General features: G+C 55.5%; 1 protein-coding gene across 1 annotated transcript in view; it reads right to left on the reverse strand.

The window, feature by feature from the left end:
* Positions 1–19,651, reverse strand: part of LOC139232808 (insulin receptor substrate 1-like) — a 117,724-nt gene extending 98,073 nt beyond the window's left edge. The window contains exons 1-2 of the mRNA XM_070863302.1: positions 19,059–19,651; positions 2,582–4,861 (exon numbers count right to left, since the gene is read on the reverse strand). Of these exons, the coding sequence (XP_070719403.1) occupies positions 2,582–4,861; positions 19,059–19,425 (2,647 nt within the window). The 5' untranslated portion in view covers positions 19,426–19,651. The remainder of the gene's footprint in view (positions 1–2,581; positions 4,862–19,058) is intronic.
* Positions 19,652–20,212: the final 561 nt, after the last annotated feature.

The raw sequence follows: 20,212 nt of genomic DNA on the forward strand, positions 1-20,212 counted from the left end.
ACCTTGGGACCGTCCTGGGGACTTGAAAGGCGCTATACAAATGCAAGTCCTTCCTTTCTTATTCATTCAGTGCGGTTAAAGTGTCTGCACCTGTGAGCGTGCTCAGAGATCTGTGGAGCTGTTGCGTTGTGAGTGGCTTAGTCAATCACGTGATGGTCACAAGACTCAATAAAACCCCGGCCAGTTGGGTCTCGGTCATCCAACGATGAGGCAGGTGGATGAGAGCCCGGTGGATGAACTGGTAATGTGTAGTGCGATTGTTAAACCTTTGTCAATAAACCAACTAGTTCTTAATAGCAATGTGCTGCTATTCTTAAACAAATACATTACATGCGAAAACTGTATGCGATGTAGCTGTACCATGGTTAACGTGGTTAGTTATACTTAAAAAGGAGAAGTGTGTCTATTATCACTGTGTCGTCCCAATAAAGATTTGCATCGCCGTGCGTTGGTCACGTCTCAAATGTCACACGCGTCAAATGTACAGATGTTAAACGTCACGCAAGAAAGCCAGTCATTTTCCTGTTGGTTTTTCTGACCTTGATAAAGCAGCAGATTGCCCCACTCCAACCACTGTGTCAGGCAAGGAGGCGGGGCGGGACTCACTGCAGGACTCACAGCAAGCAGTCTGTTTCACGGCACACACAATCTATTTACCTGGCAAACAGTCGGTTTAAACAGAGCACTGGAACAAACAGTCCACAGAATCTATTTAAACTGCGCATAACACCAAACAGTCCACAGAATCTATTTAAACTGCGCATAACACCAAACAGTCCACAGAATCTATTTAAACTGCGCACGACATCAAACAGTCCACAGAATCTATTTAAACTGCGCATAACACCAAACAGTCCACAGAATCTATTTAAACTGCGCATAACACCAAACAGTCCACAGAATCTATTTAAACTGCGCACGACATCAAACAGTCCACAGAATCTATTTAAACTGCGCATAACACCAAACAGTCCACAGAATCTATTTAAACGGCGCACGACACCAAACAGTCCACAGAATCTATTTAAACTGCGCATAACACCAAACAGTCCACAGAATCTATTTAAATGGCGCACGACACCAAACCATCCAGAGAATCTATTTAAACTGCGCACGACATCAAACAGTCCACAGAATCTATTTAAACTGCGCACGACATCAAACAGTCCACAGAATCTATTTAAATGGCGCACGACACCAAACAGTCCACAGAATCTATTTAAACGGCGCACGACACCAAACCGTCCAGAGAATCTATTTAAACTGCGCACAACCTCAAACAGTCCACAGAATCTATTTAAACTGCGCACAACCTCAAACAGTCCACAGAATCTATTTAAACTGCGCACAACCTCAAACAGTCCACAGAATCTATTTAAACTGCGCACAACCTCAAACAGTCCACAGAATCTATTTAAACTGCGCACAACCTCAAACAGTCCACAGAATCTATTTAAACTGCGCAAGACACCAAACAGTCCACAGAATCTATTTAAACAGAGCAGTGGAGCAAACAGGCCGCAGAATCTATTTAAACTGCGCACAACCTCAAACAGTCCACAGAATCTATTTAAACTGCGCACAACCTCAAACAGTCCACAGAATCTATTTAAACTGCGCACGACATCAAACAGTCCACAGAATCTATTTAAAAAGAGATTGCGACAAATTGAACGAAACTACGAAAGTCTCCTGATAAAAGCGGGGGAGATTTTGCCAGCAAACAGCAAAATGTAGTGTGTGTAGGATAGTGACAGAATACAGATTCTGTACATAAAGTCAATCCCAGTCGCTTGCAGTGGGACCGACAGGGGGGTTGGGGAGGGGGAAATACCCAATCATCTCCATTCCGGCCAGGAACACTGTCGTTGCTTTTCACAGCCCTAATGCAGCCACTCCCCAAGAGGCAGCGATTGACGTGGGTCGCCGAGAGACACGCCCCTTCATACCACTGGGCGCTCTAAAGGACCTCGTCCCGACCGCCACCCACCCCCCACCCCCCGCACTGGCTGAACACCCGAGCCCCCTGGTCTTAAAGGGGCAGGCGCCCTTGAGACGCAGATTCCCGTACCCACGACCAAACGACACGGAAACCTTGCCGGGGAATCCTGCCCGTATAGCACCACAGGGAGCCTGTCGCCTCTTCATTACCAAAACACTCGCGCCGGTTATAAAGCGAAATACACAACGCTCCCAACCAGGACGGTGCAGTACCTGGCGTAGCCAAGCCCTGTCCAATCAGCATCCAGCCTGTTCCTAAGTTGTGAACCTTAACCCCAAGCACCACGGAAACCAGAGGCGGACAGGAGGAGAATTCTTCTGACCCGGCAAGCGGTTACGATCTGGAAAAGCACTGCCTGAAAGGGCGGTGGAAGCAGACTCAACCGTAACTTTCACTCCCCATGCCCTCAGTGATTGGAGATGTTGCAGCGCCACCGCTGGTGGGAGGCGGTCATTGCAGCGTGACATGTTTACATAGGGACCGGTAATGGGACACAATCGATGCCGGAAGATAAACGAGCGAGATTAACCCGATGGGAGGCAAGTGCTGGCGGGAAACAGTCGCGCTGAAGCCACTCACCTTCTTTCGTACAGTTATGGCTTCTTAATTCCTCGGACTTGTGGAAGTCAATGCTGGCGTAGGCGCTGAAGGCGGGGCTCCCGTTGGTCTGCGCGTAGAGTCTCAGCTGCGAGGCCAGGCCCTCTGCGCAGCCGCTGTCCGGGCCCAGATCCAGGTCGATGTAGTTCAGGCCGTTCTCGAAGCCGCTCGACATTTGCCGCGACATGCCCGCGCAGGGCTCCGCGCCCGGCTCGCCCCGTCCGTCGCCACCGCCCCCGTCCTTCGGCCAGGCGCTCTCGGAGGAGGCCGAACTGCGGCGTCCGGCGGGCGGGGCGGGGGGCAGGAAGGTCTCGGAGCAGTGTCGGCGGCGGCGGCAGCCCTGGGGGTCGGCACGGACCAGCCGGGCGCCCTGGTGTGGGTCGGCCGGCGGGCCCAGGCCCACGTTGATGTAGTCGGCCGGGGGCGGGCGGGGCTGGGGGGCATGGGCGGCGCAGGCCCGGGGGGCCCGGAACTCGATGCTGACGTACTCGCCGGGGCTGGGGGGCTGGGGGGGCGGGGCTCCCTCGCGGGCGCGGCGGGGCAGGGTGCTGGCCTTGCCCGCCTCGCCGTGCGCCCCGCCCAGCCGCGCCGGCGCGAGGGCGGACGTCGCGGGGCCCCGGGGGTCCGAGCCTGGCCGCCCGCCCTCGGCCTCCGCCAAGCTGTCGCTGCTGCTGCCGGTGGAGTAGGAGCAGCAGGAGACGGGGCCCGAGGGGGCGGGCTGCCGGTAGCACCGGGGCAGTGAGTGGTAGCAGGGTTGCCGGGGATCGGCCGCCTCCCCGGGGGGGCGGGGCCTGGCCGGCGGGGGTCCGGGGGGGCGGGGGCGTCCGGCATCCGGCGGGGTGCAGGAGGCCGAGCGGCTGGCGGGCGACATGTTCATGTAGTCGCTGCCGACGACCCCCGACCCCCCGGCCTCCCGGCCCCAGCCCTCGGGCGAACAGCTGCCGCTCGGCGACATCACCATGTAGCCGCCCCCCTCCCCGCCGCGCGGCTTGGCGATCCGCCGGGGGGCCGAGGAGCCCCTGGGGGTCATGGCCATGTAGTCGTCGCCCCCCACGCCCTGGGCCGCGGCCACCGACACCCCGGGCAGCATCGCCATGTAGCCGTTGTCGGCCGAGCCCTGGGCGGCGGTGGGCCCTGCCGCGGTCGCCAGTTTCGCCGGCCAGGCCCGCTTGCTCGGGCCACGCTCGGACGCCTTCTCCTCCTCGTCATCCTCCTCGTCCTCCCCCCGGCTGCACGCCCGCTGGAGCAGCCGGCGCTGGTACCGCTGGGCCCCCTGCTCCGCCGCCGACGGGGAGGACGCCGACGACACCGACCGCCCCATGGCCATGTAGTCGCGGTGGACCGCAGCCAGCGGGAAGCGCCCAGGGTCCGGCGTGCCGGGGCTGGAGCCGTACTCCTCCTCTTCCTCGCCGTCGGAGGAGGAGGGCGGAGGCGGGGAGGAGGAGGGGGTGGGGGAGGAGAAGCCCCGGTCGCCCGGCGAGCCCAGCGGGCGTAGGGGGCAGGCGCAGTCCGAGCCATGGCCGCTGGACGAGGGGCTGGGGGTCGACCAGGTCTGGCTCAGCGGCAGGTGGGCCTTGCCGGGACCCTGCCGCTGGTGGGGGAGGGGTGCCCCGGGGGAGGGGCTGGCCGCCACCTCGTCGGCCGAGGCAGGGCGGGAGGAGCAGGAGGAGGAGGAGCAGGGGCCGCTGCCGTCGCTTGAGGTGCGCGCCCGAGCGAAGCTGTAGCGTTGGCCGGGCGAGGTGGCTCCGCCGCACCTCCTGGCCGACAGGCCCACCTGGCTGGGCGGCGGGTTGGGCAGCGGGTAGCGGCGGGGGGGCACAGAGATAGGGTGGGAGCTGGAGGAGGAGGAGGAGGAGGAGCAGGAGGAGGACTGGCTCTTGGTGCGGAGGCGAAACTCCTCGCTCATGGCCTTCATGGCCTCCAGGATGGTCTCGTGCATGTTCTGGGCCACCACGGAGTCGTCCACCTGCATCCAGAACTCGCCGGGCCCGGTGACGGCCGAGCGGCCCACCTCCACAAAGAAGAAGTTCTCCGAATGCCCGCACCGCCGGATGTTCATCAGCTGCAGGACCACTGCCGCCTGGTCGGAGTTCAGCTTCACCAGGTTGATGGTCATGTCGGTCAGGCACAGCCGGTAGATGCCGTTCATGTTCCGTGAGTGGCCCAGGCCACGCGGCCGCAGGTTGACCTGCCAGACCTCCTTGAACACCGGACCCGGCACCGCGCTGTAGTCGGAATCTCCGTTTTCGATGTGTCCTTTGTCTGTAACAACAGGGGGGAGGGGGGGGGAGGGGGGGGGGAGAAAAAAATAAGACTTGCATTTATACAGGGGCTTTCACAACCACCCGTCCAATGCAGCCAACGCAGTTCAGAGAAGGTTAATTCCTGGGGTTGTCTAATGAGGGAAGGTTAAGCAGTAGAGGGGCCTGGGGGTCCTTGTGCATGAAACACAAAAGTTTAGCATGCAGGTACAGCAAGTGATCAGGAAGGCCAATGGAATGTTGGCCTTTATTGCAAAGGGGAATGGAGTATAAAAGCAGGGAAGTCCTGCTGCAACTGTATAGGGTATTGGTGAGGTCCCACCTGGAGTACTGCGTGCAGTTTAGGTCTCCTTATTTAAGGAAGGATACACTTGCATTGGAGGCGGTTCAGAGAAGGTTCACTCGGTTGATTCCAGGGATGAGGGGGTTGACTTATGAGGAAAGGTTGAGTAGGTTGGGCCTCTACTCATTGGAATTCAGAAGAATGAGAGGTGATCTAATTGAAACGTATAAGATTTTGAGGAGGCTTGACAAGGTGGATGCAGAGAGGATGTTTCCACTGATGGGGGAGACTAGAACTAGGGGGCATAATCTTAGAATAAGGGGCCACCCATTTAAAACTGAGATGAGGAGGAATTTCTTCTCTCAGAGGGTCGTAAATCTGTGGAATTCTCTGCCCCAGAGAGCTTTGGAGGCTGGGTCATTGAATATATTTAAGGTGGAGATAGACAGATTTTTGAGCGATAAGGGAATAAAGGGTTATAGGGAGCGGGCGGGGAAGTGGAGCTGAGTCCATGATCAGATCAGCCATGATCTTATTGAATGGCGGAGCAGGCTCGAGGGGCCGAATGGCCGACTCCAGCTCCTATTTCTATGTTCTTATGTAAGTACTTTTGGAGTGCAGTCACTGTTGTAATGTGGGAAACGCGGCAGCCAATTGGCTCAAAGCAAGCTCCCACAAACAGCAATGTGATAATGACCCAGATAATCTGTTTTTTTTTTGTTATGTTGATTGAGGAATAAATTTTGGCCTCAGGACAACGGGGAGAACTCCCCAGCTCTTCTTCGAAATAGTGCCACGGGATCTTTTACGTCCACCTGAGAGAGCAGACGGGGCCTCGGTTTAACGTCTCATCCAAAAGACAGCACCTCCGACAGTGCAGCGCTCCCTCAGCACTGCCCCTCCGACAGTGCGGCGCTCCCTCAGCACTGCCCCTCCGACAGTGCGGCGCTCCCTCAGCACTGCCCCTCCGACAGTACGGCGCTCCCTCAGCACTGCCCCTCCGACAGTGCGGCGCTCCCTCAGCACTGCCCCTCCGACAGTGCGGCGCTCCCTCGGCACTGCCCCTCCGACAGTGCGGCGCTCCCTCAGCACTGCCCCTCTGACAGTGCGGCACTCCCTCAGCACTGCACTGGGAGTGTCGGCCTGGATTTATGTACTCAAGTCCCTGGACGTGGGACTCGAACCCACAACCTTCTGCCTCTGAGAGCGAGTGTGCTGCCCACTGAGCCACAGCTGACACTCGGTCAGGAGAGCTCTTCGGTGATGTGTGACCTTGATGAGCTTAAGTTGCCGACTGACTGACCAGTGGAAATAGCTCGTCCCAATTTACCTCATCAATAAACCCCTCATGATGTTGAACAGGCCCACAAGATTGCCTCTTCCTCTTGCTCTGGACCTTCGTCCCTCAACCTCTCCACCTCTCTCCATCTTCAAGGAACCGGAGGAGGTCAATCAGTCCCTCCAGCCTCTTCCGCTGTTCGATTGGATCGGGGGCTGATCTGTATCTTAACTCCGCCTACATGCCTCGGTCCTTCAACCCTTAACACCCTCGCCTCACAAAAACCCCCACAATTTTAATATCTTCAATTGACCAACCTTAACTCTTTTGAGGGAGCGTTTCCAGAGCTGAAAAGGCCATTGTAATGAGGAGATTGATCAAGAGCCGGGGAAATCATGAGGCCATTCGGCCCATCGTGCCAGTGCTGGCTCTTTGAAAGAGATGTCCAATTATAGCCACTTCCGCCCCGCCAACCCCTCCCCCCCCCCACAACCTGCTCTCTCCCAAAACCCAGCAAATTCCTACTCTACACCTCCCCCCCTTCAAGTAGTTACCCAATTCTCCTTTTGAAAGTTGCTGTTGAATGATTGCAAAGCGGCAAATTTATTGTGTGCTTATGACAACCAAAGGTCTAAGTACATGAGATTAACTCCCAACACTGTGTACAAGTCAAGATACCGGCCTGCTCCAATCGATGAGTTACTCAGATTTATTTGTGCACCTTGTTTTATGTTGTTGTTCGAACCATAGAACCTTACAGCACAGGAGGCCATTCGGCCCATCGAGCCTGTGCCAGCTCTTTGAAAAAGCAATTAGTCCCACACTCCCTGCTCCTTCCCTCACCACCCTGCAATATTTTCCCCAAGAACAGTTTGAACCTCCCTTATCCGGAACCCTCGGGACCCAGCCTGTTCCGGATCAGGGATTTTTCTTCTGGACGAGGGGTGGTCACGTTAAATTGGATGGTACAGGTACTGAGCAAGGTGATATCGGGGCTGGCTGATTTGGGGCTGGGAGTGCGGCAGAGAAATCATGGGGTGGGGGTGGTGGATGGCGGGGTCAGGCCGGCGATTGCAGGAGTCGGCAGCGAGGAAGGACTTCAATTTGTTCATGCCGGAGTTCTGCGCCTATGCCACCTGGTGGCCAGGAATGGTTCTGGACAAGGGGTGGTTCCGGATAAGAGAGTTCGGATCAGGGAATTCCGGATCAGGGAGTTCCGGATCTGGGAGTTCCAGATCTGGGAGGTTCAACCTGTAGTTACCTAATCCGTCTTTGAAGGTTATCATTGAATCTGCTCCCACCGCCCTTTCAGGCAGCGCGTGCCAGATCACAACAACTCGCTGCGTAAAATCATATTTCTCCTCATCTCCCCCTCTGGATCTTTAGCCAATCACCTTAAATCTGTGTTCTCTGGTTACCAACGCTCCTGCAAGTGGAAACGGTTTCTCAAACCGCCCTCATGATGTTGAACACCTCTATTAAATCCCCAATTTAACCCTCTCTGCTCTAAAGAGAGCAAGCCAGCTTGGTATGGGGGGGGCTGGACAGAGGGAGTAGTGGGTGAACGGGATTTGGTGTACACTTGGTGATAGGGGGGACATCACTTCCCGTCTCAATCCTGTCTTTGTCAACCACCTACATATCTCCTCACCTGTGGGACAATCGGGGCGGGAACCCTGGCTGAATTTCCACCCCTCACTGCCGAAAAGACTTGCATTTATATAGCGCCTTTCACGCCCACCGGACGTCTCAAAGCACTTCACAGCCAATGAAGTACTTTTTGGAGTGTAGTCACTGTTGTAATGTGGGAAATGCGGCAGCCAATTTATGCACAGCAAGCTCCCACACACAGCAATGTGATAATGACCAGATAATGCTTTTTTGTTATGTTGATTGAGGGATAAATATTGGCCCCAGGACACCGGGGAGAACTCCCCTGCTCTTCTTCAAAATAGTGGCCGTGGGATCTTTTACATCCACCCGAGAGAGCAGACGGGGCCTCGGTTTAATGCCCCATCCGAAAGACAGCCCCTCTGACAGTGCGCCGCTCCCTCAGTACTGTCCCTCCGACAGTGCGGCATTCCCTCAGCACTGCCCCTCCGACATTGCGGCGCTCCCTCAGCACTGCCCCTCCGACAGTGCGGCGCTCCCTCAGCACTGCCCCTCCGACAGTGCGGCGCTCCCTCAGCACTGCCCCTCCGACAGTGCGGCGCTCCCTCAGCACTGCCCCTCCGACAGTGCGGCGCTCCCTCAGCACTGCACTGGGAGTGTCGGCTTGGATTTATGTGCTCAAGTCCCTGGAGTGGGACTCGAACCCACAACCTTCTGACTCAGAGGCGAGAGAGAGAGTGCTGCCCACTGAGCCACGGCTGACACTGACACTGACAAACTCTACCCCTCCGCCCAACCGTTCGTGGATCCTTCTTACCGTCTTCAAAATCGGCAATCTAGCAAGGACCGGTGCTGAATCGGAGACTTTTCTCCCCCTCCCCAAACACTGGAAGTACTTTAACACCGAGGTTCATTTTGGCGTACATCATATTTTCAGCATGGAAACACGCCAGGCAATTCTTTATCACTTCCCCCTCTGCCACCTCGCCGGGATCACCGGGATCTCGGGGAGACCAGCTCTGAGCGATAACTCCAGCTCCAGTTCCCAGAGCGGGGCAACTAACAGTTAAACAGACACGAGGGAGTGGAGCTGCTAATCCCAGAATGTCATCGAGTTTACAGCACAGAAACCGGCCATTCGGCCCATCACCTCCGTGCCGGTGTTTATGCTCCACACCAGCCCCCTCCCACCCCTCTTCATCTCACACCATCACCCCATCCTTCTATTCTTTTCTCCCTCATGTCTTTATACAGCCTCCCTTAAATGCATCGATACTATACGCCTCAACCCCTCCCTGTGGCAGCGAGTTCCACATTCTCACCGCTCTCTGGGTAAAGAAGTCTCTCCTGAATTCCTCACTGAACTTATTTGTGGCTACCTTATAATTATTGACCCTAGCTTTAAAAGTTAAAAGTTATTATTTAAATGGAGAAAGATTGCAAAGTGCTGCAGTACAGCGGAACCTGGGGGTACTTGTACATGAAACACAAAAGGTTAGTATGCAGGTACAGCAAGTGATCAGGAAAGCCAATGCAATCTTGGTCTTTGTTGCAAAGGGGATGGAGTATAAAAGCAGGGAAGTCTTGCAACAGTTATACAGGGTATTGGTGAGGCCACACCTGGAGTACTGCGTGCAGTTTTGGTTTCCATATTTACGAAAGGATATACTTGCTTTGGAAGCAGTTCAGAGAAGGTTCACTCGGTTGATTCCGGGGATGAGGGGGTTGACTTATGAGGAAAGGTTGAGTAGGTTGGGCCTCTACTCATTGTAATTCAGAAGAATGAGAGGTGATCTTATCGAAACGTATAAGATTATGAGGGGGCTCGACAAGGTGGATGCAGAGAGGATGTTTCCACTGATGGGGGAGACTAGAACTAGGGGGCATGATCTTAGAATAAGGGGCCGCCCATTTAAAACTGAGATGAGGAGGAATTTCTTCTCTCAGAGGGTTGTAAATCTGTGGAATTCGCTGCCTCAGAGAGCTGTGGAAGCTGGGACATTGAATATATTTAAGACAGAAATAGACAGTTTCTTAACCGATAAGGGGATAAGGGGTTATGGGGAGCGGGCGGGGAAGTGGAGCTGAGTCCATGATCAGATCAGCCATGATCTTATTGAATGGCGGAGCAGGCTCGAGGGGCCGTATGGCATACTCCTGCTCCTATTTCTTATGTTCTTAAGCACCCCAGAATAAGAAAATGAAAAGTGTTACTGTAAGTTTGTGTGGTTTTTTTTTTACATATAGCGGGAGACATAACAAGACACAATGGTAAGAAAAGAGAGCCTCGGATAATGTACCCTGCTTTAAGCTGGTCATGTGTCGGGTTGCAGTGATAGTTCTATCTCCTCTCTCTAAAAGTTTTGTGTCAGAGGCTGGGTATTCTGCAACGAGTGTCTCACCTCCTGACTCCCCAAAGCCTTCCCACCATCTACAAGGCACAAGTCAGGAGTGTGAGGGAACACTCTCCACTTGCCTGGATGGGCGCAGCTCCAACAACACACGAGAAGCTCGCCACCATCCAGGACAAAGCAGCCCGCTCGATGGGCACGCTACCCACCACCTTCAACATTCACTCCCTCCACCACCGGCGCCCCCTGGCTGCAGTGTGCACCGTCGACAAGATGCACTGCAGCAACTCGCCAAGGCTTCTTCGGCAGCACCTCCCAAACCCGCGACCTCTACCGCCCAGAAGGACAAGGGCAGCAGGCGCATGGGAACACCACCACCTCCACGTTCCCCTCCCAGTCACACACCGTCCCGACTTGGGAATATATCGGCCGTTCCTTCATCGTCGCTGGGTCACAATCCTGGAACTCCCTCCCTAACAGCACTGTGGGAGCACCTTCACCACACGGACTGCAGCGGTTCAAGAAGGCGGCTCACCACTACCTTCTCAAGGGGTAATAAATGCCAGCCTTGCCAGCGACGCCCACAGCCCAGGAACAAATTTTTTAAAAGCATGCATCTTTAGGAACATGGGACCAAGAGGAGGCCATTCAGTCCCTCGAGCCATTTCTGCCATCAATGAAATTGTGGCTGATCTGTATCTCAACTCCATCTACCCGCTTGGTTCCGTAACCCTCAATACCCTTACCCAATAGAAATTTTCAAGCGACACCCGGCCTCAACAAAGTTTTGGGGGGAGAGAGTTCCCGATTCCCGCCGCCCTTTGTGTGAAGAAGTGCTTCCTGACATCACCCCTGAACGGCCGGGCTCTAATTTTAAGGTGACGTCCCCTTGTTCTGGGGCCAATATTTATCCCTCAATCAACATAATAAAAAAAAACCAGGAGATTTGGGTCATTATCACATTGCTGTGTGTGGGAGCTTGCTGTGCGCAAATTAGCTGCCGCGTTTCCCACATTGCAACAGTGACCGCACTCCAAAAGTACTTCATTGGCTGTAAAGCGCTTTGAGACGTCCGGTGGTCGTGAAAGGCGCTAGAGAAATGCAAGTCTTTCTTTCTTGTTGTGGACACCACCCCTGCCCAGAGGAAAGAGTTTCTCTCTATCTACCCGATCAACTCCTTTAATCAACTTAAACACCTCGATTAGATCGCGCCTTAATCTTTTATACTCCAGCTTGGCTGCATTCAAAATAAATTGAAGCAAACCACTCGTTTGCTGACCTGAATAACCCAGCCTCTTTCTTCGAGGGCTGGAAACGGGGGACTATTTCGAAGACAAGCAGGGGGGGCAGTTCTCCCATCTGTCCAGGGGCCAATATTTATCCCTCAAACAACATCCCGAAAAAAAAAAGGACGATCTGGTCGTTATCGCAGTGCGATCTGCGGGATCTTGCTGTGCGCCAATCGGCGTTTCCCGCCGTGGCTACATTTCGCAACGGACTTTGTTGGCGGAGAAGTGCTTTGGGATGGCCTGAGGTGCGAATAGGTGCTGTGTACACAAGAGGGGTGTTTTTTTTCCCGGTAATATGTCACTGGGAGTGGTGTTCTGATGATCAACCCTACCCTCCAGGAGTTGGTTAAAAATCCCACAGCCTTTCGTTGTTCGCTTGTCACCAGCTGAACCGCAGCTAGACAGCTGCCTCTGGGCGAATTCTCACCACTCCGTGGTTTGCGGAACAGAATACTCCCCGCGTCGGTGTACAGCGTGGGCGCGCATGTGATCGACGGGCGATGGGGAGGAAAATGAGACTGCTCCCAGTGAACTTAGTCAGATGTAAAAGGTCTCACCGGCACTATTTCAGAGTATTGTGTGGGCAGTTCTTCCCAATATTTATCCCTCAATCAACAATTTATCGCATTGCTGTTTGTGGGATACAGAATAAAGCTCCCTCTACACTGTCCCATCAAATACTCCCAGGGCAGGTACAGCACGGGGTTAGATACAGAGTAAAGCTCCCTCTACACTGTCCATCAAACACTCCCAGGGCAGGTACAGCACGGGGTTAGATACAGAGTAAAGCTCCCTCTACACTGTTCATCAAACACTCCCAGGGCAGGTACAGCACGGGGTTAGATACAGAGTAAAGCTCCCTCTACACTGTCCATCAAACACTCCCAGGGCAGGTACAGCACGGGGTTAGATACAGAGTAAAGCTCCCTCTACACTGTCCATCAAACACTCCCAGGGCAGGTACAGCACGGGGTTAGATACAGAGTAAAGCTCCCTCTACACTGTCCATCAAACACTCCCAGGGCAGGTACAGCACGGGGTTAGATACAGAGTAAAGCTCCCTCTACACTGTCCATCAAACACTCCCAGGACAGGTACAGCACGGGGTTAGATACAGAGTAAAGCTCCCTCTACACTGTCCATCAAACACTCCCAGGGCAGGTACAGCACGGGGTTAGATACAGAGTAAAGCTCCCTCTACACTGTCCCATCAAACACTCCCAGGGCAGGTACAGGGGGTTAGATACAGAGTAAAGCTCCCTCTACACTGTCCATCAAACACTCCCAGGGCAGGTACAGCACGGGGTTAGATACAGAGCAAAGCCCCCTCTACACTGTTCATCAAACACTCCCAGGACAGGTACAGCACGGGGTTAGATACAGAGCAAAGCCCCCTCTACACTGTCCCATCAAACACTCCCAGGGCAGGTACAGCACGGGGTTAGATACAGAGTAAAGCTCCCTCTACACTGTCCCATCAAACACTCCCAGGCAGGTACAGCACGGGGTTAGATACAGAGTAAAGCTCCCTCTACACTGTCCCATCAAACACTCCCAGGGCAGGTATAGCTGGGGTTAGATACAGAATAAAGCTCCCTCTACACTGTCCCATCAAACACTCCCAGGGCAGGTACAGCACGGGGTTAGATACAGAGTAAAGCTCCCTCTACACTGTCCCATCAAACACTCCCAGGGCAGGTACAGCATGGGTTAGATACAGAGTAAAGCTCCCTCTACACTGTCCCATCAAACACTCCCAGGGCAGGTACAGCACGGGGTTAGATACAGAGTAAAGCTCCCTCTACACTGTCCCATCAAACACTCCCAGGGCAGGTACAGCACGGGGTTAGATACAGAGTAAAGCTCCCTCTACACTGTCCCATCAAACACTCGCAGGCTTGGTGCTGAGCATTACAACTGCACATCAGTCTCTCGTATCCCAGCTCCTGGGCCTCTGGTGGGCAGCCGGCTTTATGCAATTTGCAGTCTGAATGCAGATGAGTTGCCATGGAGACGCAAACAGCCACAGGACACCCGGCGCCAGCCAATTCCCAGCATGCTCCGTGCAGCGAGACATAATCAATACCAAACCACACCGCCTGTGACATCGATCAATCGATCGGCTCACGCTAGTATTTCTGCCATTTACAAAACAGAAAACAGGGCATGAAATCGGAAAACATCTTTGCTGCACGGAAGCAATCTGGGGATAATTGAACCTGGAGAAAAACAACTGATTCATCGAATGGGCTTCAGAGAATTTTACAGCACAGAAACCGGCCATTCGGCCCATCTGATGTTTATGCTTTATTCCAGCCTCCTCCCACCCCTACCTCATCTCTCACTCCCCAACATAACCCTCGATTCCTTTCCCCCTCAAGTGCTTCATGAGCCTCCCCTTTAAACGCAGCTTTGCCTTAACCACTCCCTGTGGGAGCGAGTTTCGCATCCTCACCGCCCTCTGAGTTTCTCCTGAATTCCCCGCTGGATTTATCCATGACTGTCTCATACTTCGTGCCTGACCAACCTGATTGAATTTTTCGAGGAGGTGACCAGGAGGGTCGATGAGGGCAGTGCGCACGATGCAGTGTATATGGATTTTAGCTAAGTTTTTGATAAGGTCCCACATGGCAGACTGGTCACGAAAGTAAAAGCCCCTGGGATCCAGGGCAAAGTGGCAAGTTGGATCCAAAATTGGCTCGGAGGCAGGAAGCAGAGGGTAATGGTCGATGGGTGTTTTTGTGACTGGGCTGCTGTTTCCGGTGCGATTCCGCAGGGCTCAGTGCTGGGTCCCTTGCTTTGAGTGGTATATATCAATGATCTTGACTTGAACGTTGGGGGTATGATTTAGAAGTTTGTAGATGATACAAAAATCGGCCGTGGGGTTGATAATGAAGAAGAAAGCCGCAGACTGCAGGAAGATATCAATGAACTGGTCAGGTGGGCAGAACAGTGGCAAATGGAATTTAATCCAGAGAAGTGTGAGGTAATGCATTGGAGAATGTCTAACAAGGCAAGGGAATACACATTTAATGGTAGGACACTGAGAAGTGTAGAGGAACAAAGGGACCTGGGAGTGCAGGTCCACAGTTCCGTAAGGTAGCAGGCCAGGTGGATAAAGTGATTAAGGCGGCCTACGGAATATTTATCTTTATTGACCGAGGCATAGAATACAAGAGCAGGGAGGTTATGCTTGAACTGTGTACAACACTGGTTAGGCCACAGCTGGAGTACTGCGTGCAGTTCTGGTCACCACATTACAGGAAAGATGTGATTGCACTGGAGAGGGTACAGAGGAGATTTACGAGGATGTTGCCTGGACTGGAGAATTTTAGCGATGAGGAAAGATTGGATAGGCTGGGGTTGTTTTCTTTGGAACAGAGGAGGCTGAGGGGAGACCTGATTGAGGTGTATAAAATTATGAGGAGCCGAGACAGAGTGGATAGGACGGACCTATTTCCCTTAGCAGAGGGGTCAACAACCAGGGGGCATAGATTTAAAGTAATTAGGGGGAGGTTTAGAGGGGATTTAGGGGAAATTTCTTCACCCAGAGGGTGGTGGGGGTCTGGGGCGGAGCTCACTGCCTGAAAGAGTGGTAGAGGCAGAAACCCTCACCACATTTAAAAAGTACCTGGATGTGCACCTGAAGTGCCGTAACCTGCAGGGCTACGGACCGAGAGCTGGAAAGTGGGATTAGGCTGGGTGGCTCTTTGTCGGCCGGCACGGACACGATGGGCCGAATGGCCTCCTTCCGTGCTGTCAATTTCTGTGACTCTATGATTTATGACCCCGGGGGGCTTGGGGAGGGGGGGGATGGGTCTTGACCTGAGGGAGTGCGAGACCCCTCAGGTTCGTGGTTCGATCCTGCGTCTGTCCTGAATTGGATACAACTCGAAACCGTGTAACCCGTCACAGCAGTTGGGACGGGTTCGGTGTAACGTGTTGGACAGTTTCAATGTCGAGGTACAGTTGCAATAGTTTACGCAGCTACAGTTTAGCTGTTAGTTTCAGATCCAAAATGTCATTTGCAACGTGCTTAAGAAAAAAACATTTCTTGCGAGGGGGGTAAATAGGTCTCCTAACTCGCAAACCTCGATTTGCCAACAAATGTACGAGAGTTGCATTGGGAAAGGAGACACTGACTGCAATCTCTCTCTCTCGCTTTCAATACATGAACCCAAACTAAAATTAATTCATAAACACTCAAATCACAACAGACGGGAGAGGAGAGAAATAAGGTCCAGTAGAACAGGGATAGGGCAGAGTCAGACTGGGGGTGAGTGAGGGAGTGTGTGAATGGAGGGGAGGGGAGGATTGGAAGGAGAAAGTGAGCCAGCGATAGAGAGAGAGAGGGAATGGTGAGCAGAGCAAGGGGGGGGGGGTCAGTGAGTAGGGACGAGTGATGGAGGGGGGGGAGGGAAAGTCAGTGATTGAGGGAAGGCAAGGGGGGGGGGGGAAGAGAGAGGTAGAGTGAGAGGGGAGAGAGAGCGAGGGGGAAGAAAGAGAGGGGAGAGAGAGAGAGGGAGAGGGAGAGAGAGAGAGGGAGGGGGAGAGAGAGAGGGAGGGAGGGAGAGAGAGGTAGAGAGCATAGGCGAGAGGGGTTGAGTGAGTGAGAGAATGAGAGTTGTCAGAACAAGAGAGGGCGTAGAAAGAGAGAGAGGGAGGTGCGTGAGGAGGAGGGAGAGGGGCATGAGAGGGAGGGGGAGAGGGAGGGGGAGAGGGAGGGAGGGAGCATGGGGGTGAGGGAGGGAGCGGGAGTGAGAGAGGGAGGGAGTGAGAGGAGTGAGAATGAGGGAGGGAAGGGAATGGGAGGGGAATGGGAGGGAAAGGAGAAGGGGGGAGGGAAGGGAGGGAAGGAGAGGGAGAGGGAGGGAGGGGAGGGAAGGAGAGGGAGGGAGGGGAGGGAAGGAGAGGGAGGGAGAGGGAGGGAGGGAGGGGAAGGAAGGAGAGGGAGGGAGGGGAAGGAAGGAGAGGGAGGGAGGGGAAGGAAGGAGAGGGAGGGAGGGGAAGGAAGGAGAGGGAGGGAGGGGAAGGAAGGAGAGGGAGGGAGGGGAAGGAAGGAGAGGGAGGGAGGGGAAGGAAGGAGAGGGAGGGAGGGGAAGGAAGGAGAGGGAGGGAGGGGAAGGAAGGAGAGGGAGGGAGGGGAAGGAAGGAGAGGGAGGGAGGGGAAGGAAGGAGAGGGAGGGAGGGGAAGGAAGGAGAGGGAGGGAGGGGAAGGAAGGAGAGGGAGGGAGGGGAAGGAAGGAGAGGGAGGGAGGGGAAGGAAGGAGAGGGAGGGAGGGGAAGGAAGGAGAGGGAGGGAGGGGAAGGAAGGAGAGGGAGGGAGGGGAAGGAAGGAGAGGGAGGGAGGGGAAGGAAGGAGAGGGAGGGAGGGGAAGGAAGGAGAGGGAGGGAGGGGAAGGAAGGAGAGGGAGGGAGGGGAAGGAAGGAGAGGGAGGGAGGGGAAGGAAGGAGAGGGAGGGAGGGGAAGGAAGGAGAGGGAGGGAGGGGAAGGAAGGAGAGGGAGGGAGGGGAAGGAAGGAGAGGGAGGGAGTGGAAGGAAGGAGAGGGAGGGAGGGGAAGGAAGGAGAGGGAGGGAGGGGAAGGAAGGAGAGGGAGGGAGGGGAAGGAAGGAGAGGGAGGGAGGGGAAGGAAGGAGAGGGAGGGAGGGAGGGAGGGAGAGGGAAGGAAGGAGAGGGAGGGAGGGGAAGGAAGGAGAGGGAGGGAGGGAAAGGAAGGAGAGGGAGGGAAAGGAAGGAGAGGGAGGGAGGGAGGGAGGGAGGGAGGGGAAGGAAGGAGAGGGAGGGAGGGAGGGGAAGGAAGGAGAGGGAGGGAGGGGAAGGAAGGGAGGAGGGAGGGAGGGGAAGGAAGGAGAGGGAGGGAGGGGAAGGAAGGAGAGGGAGGGAGGGGAAGGAAGGAGAGGGAGGGAGGGGAAGGAAGGAGAGGGAGGGAGGGGAAGGAAGGAGAGGGAGGGAGGGGAAGGAAGGAGAGGGAGGGAGGGGAAGGAAGGAGAGGGAGGGAGGGGAAGGAAGGAGAGGGAGGGAGGGGAAGGAAGGAGAGGGAGGGAGGGGAAGGAAGGAGAGGGAGGGGAAGGAAGGAGAGGGAGGGAGGGGAAGGAAGGAGAGGGAGGGAGGGAGGAGAAGGAAGGAGAGGGAGGGAGGGAGGGAGGGGAAGGAAGGAGAGGGAGGGAGGGAGGGGAAGGAAGGAGAGGGAGGGAGGGAAAGGAAGGAGAGGGAGGGAAAGGAAGGAGAGGGAGGGAAAGGAAGGAGAGGGAGGGAGGGAGGGGAAGGAAGGAGAGGGAGGGAGGGAGGGGAAGGAAGGAGAGGGAGGGAGGAGGGGAGGGAGGGAGGGGAAGGAAGGAGAGGGAGGAAGGAAGGAGAGGGAGGGAGGGAGGGGAAGGAAGGAGAGGGAGGGAGGGAAGGAGAGGGAGGGAGGGAGGGAGAGGGAGGGAGGGAGGGAGGGGAAGGAAGGAGAGGGAGGGAGGGAGGGGAAGGAAGGAGAGGGAGGGAGGAGGGGAAGGAAGGAGAGGGAGGGAGGGAGGGGAAGGAAGGAGAGGGAGGGAGGGAGGGGAAGGAAGGAGAGGGAGGGAGGGAGGGAGGGGAAGGAAGGAGAGGGAGGGAGGGAGGGGAAGGAGGAAGGAGAGGGAGGGAGGGAGGGGAAGGAGAGGGAGGGAGGGGAAGGAAGGAGAGGGAGGGAGGGGAAGGAAGGAGAGGGAGGGAGGGGAAGGAAGGAGAGGGAGGGAGGGGAAGGAAGGAGAGGGAGGGAGGGGAAGGAAGGAGAGGGAGGGAGGGGAAGGAAGGAGAGGGAGGGCGGGGGGGGGAGAGGGAGGGAGGGAGGGAGGGGAAGGAAGGAGAGGGAGGGAGGGAGGGAAGGAAGGAGAGGGAGGGAGGGAGGGGAAGTAGAGGGAGGGAGGGGAAGGAGAGGGAGGGAGTGAGGAAGAGGGAGGGGGAGGGAGAGGCAAGGGGAGGGGCGTGAGAGGGAGGGAGGAGGGGTGTGAAGGAGAGAGTGTTGGGGTGTGAGGAAGTGTGTTGGGGTGTGTGAGGGACCCGCACACTGCCGCCAACTGCTCTCGGACGGTGTGGTAGCAGCTCTCCTGAGGGGGGTGCGTGGGGTGAAGTGTGTTGACTGAGGGGAGGGCGGTGAGTGCGGGGTGTTGAGCTGTTGGGAGTATGTCGGTGAGCAAGGGGAGTATGTCGAGGTTTACCACTATGCCGAGCAGTACCGTGGTCATCTGCGGCCAGCAGCTCCCAGATGGCACGGTACCAGCTGTCGTTGGGTGGCGATGCCTGTGTGGGATGGTGCGTGGTGACGGGGGGGTGTATATCGGTGCGTGGTGACCGAGGGGCGTCACGGGGGGGTGTATATCGGTGCGTGGCGGTGTGGCGGTGAGTATGTCGGTGCCCTACCTGCGGCCAGCAGCTCCCGGATGGCACGGTACCAGCTCTCCTGCTCCTGCGGGCTGTCGGCCGCCAGCGCCAGGCACTGGTCGCGGGTGTAGAGCGCCAGCACGAACTTGCTGCGCGAGTCGGCCCGCTTGCTGACGGTGGCGCTGCCATGCAGGGGCAGTGCCAGCTTGGGTCTCGAGCTGCCTCCGCCGGCGCCGCTTCCGCCTGCCCGGAATTTCTTCTCGCTCTGATAGCACTCCAGGCGCGCCGCCCCGCGCTCGCTGGCCGCCCGCAGCACGAAATAGCGCCGGTGCAAGCTCTTGCTCTTGCGGAGGCTGCCGCACTTGCGCACGTCGGAGTCTCGCCGCTCCCCGGCAGGGCTGGCCATTGCAACCGACCCCGACTTGTGCAAATAAAATTAAACTCTTCCCTTCCCCTCTCAGCGTTGCATCGCCTCCTCTCTCGTCCTTTCTGGCTACGGCTCAGATTTCCTCCCGTCTGTGTGTGTGTGTGTGTGTGTGTGTGCGCTAGCTGGATTATTTTCTTTGCACACACCCCCTGGACCTGCAAATAAAACTTTGCAATAATATTTTTTCCTGCTTGAATCTTTCCTCCTCCTCCTGTTCTGCTGAAACGCTTCTAACCAATCCCCTGATCCTAATGGACATTTACATACACACACAATCTATCTGTGCATGTGGATTTTTAAAAAAAACTGCTGGCAAGCTTTTTGCATTTCTAAATAGGGAGCCCAGGTCACATAGACAGACTCAGAATGGGATTTTGCACACCCAGGGTCCTAGTGCCCAAAGTTAGACTCAGACACACACACACTCACACACACACAGAGGAAGGATATTTGCACACTCGGGGTCCTAGTGCCCAAAGTTAGACTCAGACACACACACACACAGAGGAAGAATATTTGCACACCCAGGGTCACTCAGATACATACACACAGAGAAAGGATATTTACACACACAGGGTCCTAGTGCCCAAAGTCAGACTCAGACACACACACAGAGGAAGGATATTTGCACACTCAGGGTCCTAGTGCCCAAAGTTAGACTCAGACACACACACAGAGGAAGGATATTTGCACACTCAGGGTCCTAGTGCCCAAAGTTAGACTCAGACACACACACAGAGGAAGGATATTTACACACCCAGGGTCC

Source organism: Pristiophorus japonicus, chromosome 20, assembly GCF_044704955.1.
Source record: "Pristiophorus japonicus isolate sPriJap1 chromosome 20, sPriJap1.hap1, whole genome shotgun sequence".
NCBI lineage: Eukaryota > Metazoa > Chordata > Chondrichthyes > Pristiophoridae > Pristiophorus > Pristiophorus japonicus.